This window comes from Trichechus manatus, unplaced genomic scaffold (genome assembly GCF_000243295.1).
Source record: "Trichechus manatus latirostris isolate Lorelei unplaced genomic scaffold, TriManLat1.0 scaffold00023, whole genome shotgun sequence".
Taxonomy (NCBI): Eukaryota; Metazoa; Chordata; class Mammalia; order Sirenia; family Trichechidae; genus Trichechus; species Trichechus manatus.
In genome coordinates this window covers 8,604,711-8,609,700 of record NW_004443959.1, presented here as the reverse complement: position 1 = coordinate 8,609,700, position 4,990 = coordinate 8,604,711, and the positions used below count along the sequence as shown (strand labels likewise).

The 4,990-nt window shown below is 41.0% G+C and overlaps 1 protein-coding gene across 5 annotated transcripts in view; it reads right to left on the bottom strand.

Moving 5' to 3' along the window:
• Window positions 1-1,348: 1,348 nt before the first annotated feature.
• ODC1 (ornithine decarboxylase 1) overlaps window positions 1,349-4,990 on the bottom strand; it is an 8,977-nt gene continuing 5,335 nt past the window's right edge. For all 5 annotated transcript variants that reach the window (XM_023728257.1, XM_023728258.1, XM_023728259.1 and 2 more), the window contains 4 exons: window positions 2,770-2,932; window positions 2,572-2,684; window positions 2,271-2,485; window positions 1,349-1,830 (listed from right to left, as the gene is read on the bottom strand). In XM_023728257.1, coding sequence (XP_023584025.1) covers window positions 1,686-1,830; window positions 2,271-2,485; window positions 2,572-2,684; window positions 2,770-2,932 — 636 coding nt within the window. In that variant the 3' untranslated portion in view covers window positions 1,349-1,685. The remainder of the gene's footprint in view (window positions 1,831-2,270; window positions 2,486-2,571; window positions 2,685-2,769; window positions 2,933-4,990) is intronic.

The window sequence follows — 4,990 nt, the reverse complement described above, 5'->3', positions numbered from 1 at the left end:
GCTGTGCTGAAGAGTTCTGATAGCTACCCTAACATACGAGAACTGAACGAGAACGGCCTCACAGAAGGCAGGGCAGATCCGAAAGCTGATTCCTTCCTTCCAGTCCCTTGCCCCAGTCAGAGCCTACTTTCTTTGCGGTTTCTGGGAAGTCTCATTTTCATATTTTGGCAACTGGAAGCCATTTCTGTAGGTCAGGGAGATGAGACCAGGTCGTTGACAAGCCAAGCCATGGTCTAGGAAAGCAGCCAAGCAAAAGGAAAAATGTTAACAATTCTTCCCACTGAGCTTGTGTCCACTGCTTGGAAACCAGATCAGGGGAAGGTGGCTCTTCTTACTGAAAAAATTACCCTTTTCTCTCCTCAGCGCCTTAACAGCATGGTGGCACGCAGTGGTTGAAGTAATCAACCATGAACCAAAAAGTTGGGGGTTTGAAACTGTTAGTGGCTCCGTGGGAGAAAGATGTGGCAGTAGTCTGCTTCCTTAAAGATTTACAGCCTTGGAAACTCTACGGGGTTGCTGAGTCAGAATTGACTCTACAGCAGTGGGTTCGGTTTTTTTAACCTTTCACTTAGGCTGCTACCTCAGAAGAAGAGAGCTGTAGTATTCTTTAATCGCTCCTAACATCTGTTAATGCTTCTCTTAACGAAGGGCATAAGACACTTTGGGCTGCTCAGATTGGTGGCTTTTAACCGTGCAGCTAGGGTAGATTTAAATTCTCCATTCTGGGGGTTACACAGTCTGAAAGCCTGCCACCTTTTTGGGGGCAGGGCACAAGCTGAGTAAGAGAGAAAAGAACACAGAAGGCCAGTGGTCAGGGTCGGAGAAGGTAAAGACCTGCAGCACAAGAACTGTTAAATGTACTGCCTGCCAAATGCACTGCATCCCTAACTTTGTAACCGTGTACTCTGTCCTCAGAATGAGTGAAGGTGAGAGTGTCTATCGTCTATGCAGACACGACTTGATGTTCCTCACGCACCTCCCCGGGGTTCTGGCAGACAGCGGCCAGCTGAGTGTAATCATGTCCTCAACTAGGGGCAGACGCGCGCTGTCAGCAGTAGACAGCAGTGCACCGTCTCATCCACCTTTTTCCTTCTACCTGTACACGCGCTAGATCCACTACCTGTGAGAATCCACAGCGAACCTGACACAGGGTTCAATTTACTCGAAATAAAAATCCCCAAAATAGGAAGAAGGCATTTCGATGGATTTTGAAAATACTGAAAAACATCAACTCTATGTCCTCTGGTACAGTTTTCTCAGCTTGTGGGAAGAACATTAATCCCCATTTCTAAAACACTGAAGGCCAACTCTTTGGAATGGACGCAGTGTAAAAACTTCCCAAAACCCATTACTTCAAGATACTTTATTTTTAAAACAGGTCACAACACTAAGCTTTTGGCCCATTCTGCCACTGGACAAGCTACAAATGCTTGCTCAGCAGCTGGGTGCATTCTTTAGTAGCATGTTTGAAAAATGAATAAAAATGCATATAAAACAAATATTCAAATAGTTTCCATAGGAACACAGATAAGCGCGACCCCATCTCTTAGTCTTCCACATTGTTGCATCTGTGCCAACCCTACTCTCATAAACACATTTCAAAACTAGCAATAATTAAGTTAAATGGTCCCCCCAGATCCCTTAATTCAAGCTAAACTCGCAGTTAACAGCTACAAAAATGGTATCTACACATTAATACTAGCTGAAGCACAAGTTGCTGGATGGCGCTTCATTCCACTTTCCCAAGCACAAGACACAGGAAGAGTGCTGACGTCCTGCTCCTCTACTTCAGATGGGAAGTCGTGGCTCTGGATTTGCTGCATGAGTTGCCTGAGAGACACAGAAGTGGCACATTCAAATGCTTAGTCACCCGTATCTGGGCAGTTCATCCAACAGGAGTAACTTATTCACCAGGGGAGTTTACTTCCTTGGTTGCTAGGTCATAGGAAGCAATTCAGTGTATTCCTGAAGCAAGCATTTCTTCAGCACCATCTTTTTCGAAATCAGGAAACCGTAAGTCACATGTGGTAACTACACTACTCTAATCATGCAGGAATATCTAATCATTTGTTTCTAAAATGGTTATATCATGGGAACAATCTGAAAAGAAATACAAGCATGGTAGTATTTATTGGGAAGACTTTCCTTCTATTTTTCTGTATTTTCCATGGTGTATATATTCTTAATATGGGGGGAAAACTATTTTGAAACAATTTCTCACTCAAATACACAAGCGCAAGGACAAATCAAGAAGGTACTATGTTACTAACCATGCTGGCCCAGACATCACATAGTAGATAGTTGGCCTCTGGAACCCATTGAAAGTAGAAGCAGCGGCAACAGTGTAAGCACCCATGTTTTCAAACAGCATCCAATCACCCACATGCATTTCTGGCAGGTCGCAGCGCTCAACAATCCGATCAAGGCCATCACATGTCGGTCCCCATATGCTAGATGAATAATACTTCTCATCTGGCTTGGGTCTCTGCATTTAAGAGAGAGAGAAAGTGCTACTTGTATCTGTTATGACCAGTCATCTTGTTTTAGACAAAACATTAGTTCAGAAGTTACCTTTTGCAGAAGAGGCTTTACATGTGCATGATCATAAAGGATGCAATTAAATGATCCATATACTCCATCATTCACGTAATACATAAAGGTTTGTTCACTTGATTCATCTTCATCTAGAAAAGCAGATTAATCCTAATTATTACATTTTGACAACCAACGTTCAGTTATATACGCAATGATTCTGCCCTTTATACATACCATCAGAGCCTGTCTGTTCTTTTAATACAATTTTCTTGGCAATGATATTAACAGCAAGGGTGAAAGCTGATGCAACATAGTATCTGCCTGGCTCAGCTATGATTTTCACTCCAGAATCTGACGGAAAATACTTGTCCAATGCTGGATTGATTACACTGGTGATCTATGAGAATGAGATACAGGAGTCGTCATGAAGAGGAAATTCACATGAAAGAGAAAGATTACAGTACTTTGTAACATGACATAATAAAAAACCTTTCAGAAAAATTATCAGCGGGTTTGTCATCAAGAAAAGCAAAATAAAGATGTCCCTAAAAGCCAGCCTGCATATCCTTGTGGTTTCATTTTGACTCCCGTCCAGATACCCTCTCTATCCCTAGTAAAATGTTATGAGTATGTTTTATCAAGAATAGAGTAAGTCAGCTGACGCTGAGTCAATTCTGACTCATGGTGACCCCATGTGTGTCAGAGGGTTTTCAATGGCTTTTTCAAAATTAGATTGCCAGGCCTTTCTTCCAATTATTAAGAAACAGTACAAAATATACAGCACATTTTTAGGGCAGTGAAACTATTTGGTATGATACTGTAATGGTGAACACAACACATTATGCATTTGTGGAAACTCACAGGACTGTACAACACAGACAGTAAACTCTAATGTAAACTATGGATTTCAGTTAGTAACAAAGTATCAGTATTAGTTCATCGATTATAACAAATGTACCACAGGAATCCAAGATATTAACACTAGGGGAAACCGCAGGGGAAGATGAGAACTCTATGTATTCTCTGCACAATTTCTTTGTAAACCTAAAACTGCTCTAAAATAAAGTCTATTTAAAAACAGAAAGGAAAAAAAACACAAACCAAATTTATTACCACCTACTGAAGTATCAAGATACCCAAGTATTTTCAATTCAGCAAATACATGAAACAGGGAAAAATAATTTCTATCCTGCCTACCTCACATAATTTCTTAAGAATAATAATGTGTATTCATTTTAAAAACTCAGGTACCAGATATAATGGTTCATCTTATCTTCCAAGATGACTAGACAGTAGAAATGTTGTTAAGGGGAGGAATTACAAATTGTTGCAAAGCACATCTGGGGTAATGACATACCAAAATCAGTATGTTCTCTAGTTATTTGTACAGCAAGCTAATTATAAACAAAGTATGAGTTAACATTTTCTTTTTTCAACATTTTCTTAATCAGCTGGTATGCAAGATTCTGAAAATTCGATTCTTACGTATGTATAGAGTCCCTTTTGATACTAGTTAAAATACTTAAGCTTTGGTCTGGGGTCTGTCTTAAAGGCCTGTGAGCAGCCATCTAAGATACTCCACTGGTCTCACCCCTTCGGGAGCAAGGGAGAATGAAGAAAACAGGATAAAAGGAAAACATTAGTCCAAAGGACTAATGGACCACAGCTACCATGGCCTCCACCAGACTGAGTCCAGTACAGCTAGATGGTGCCCAGCTACCACCATTGACTGCTCTGACCAGGATCACAATACAGGGTCCTGGACAGAACCGGAAAAGGACGCAGAACGAAATTCTAACTCACAAAAAAAAAGACCAGATTTACTGGCCTAAAGAAGACTGGAGAAACCCGACAGTATGGCCCCTGGACACCCTTTTAGCTCAGTGGTGAAGTCACTCCCAAAGTTCACTGTTCAGCCAGGGATTGGACAGCCTCATAAAACAAAATGGCACTAACGAAGCACAGCAGTCCAGGGACAAGGACTAGTAGGCAGGAGAGGACAAGAAAGCTGGTGATAGGGAACCCAAGGTTGAGAAGGGACAGTGTTGACGTGTTGTGGGGTTGTTAACCATTGTCACAGGGCAATATGCATACTGTTCAATGAGAAACTATTTGTTCTGCAAACCTCCATCTAAGGTACCAAGAAAAAAAAAAAAAAAAAAAGAATTATCTATGTGAGATCAAATTGGCAACAGCAACTCAAAAGGTTTGATGGGAAGCCTAGGGGCAGGGAGTTGAAGATAATGGTGATGGAGTAATTTGGAAAAGGACAGTGAGAATAGCAGCACAACTGGAAGAATGTAATCCTTGTCACTGAATTGTACATGTAGAAACTTTTGAAATGGTCTAACTTTGGCTATGTATATTTTCACCAAAAAAAAAAAAAAAAAAAAAGGTCAAGAAGGGAGAGTGTTGACATGTCGTGGAGTTGTTAACCAATGTCATAAAACAATAT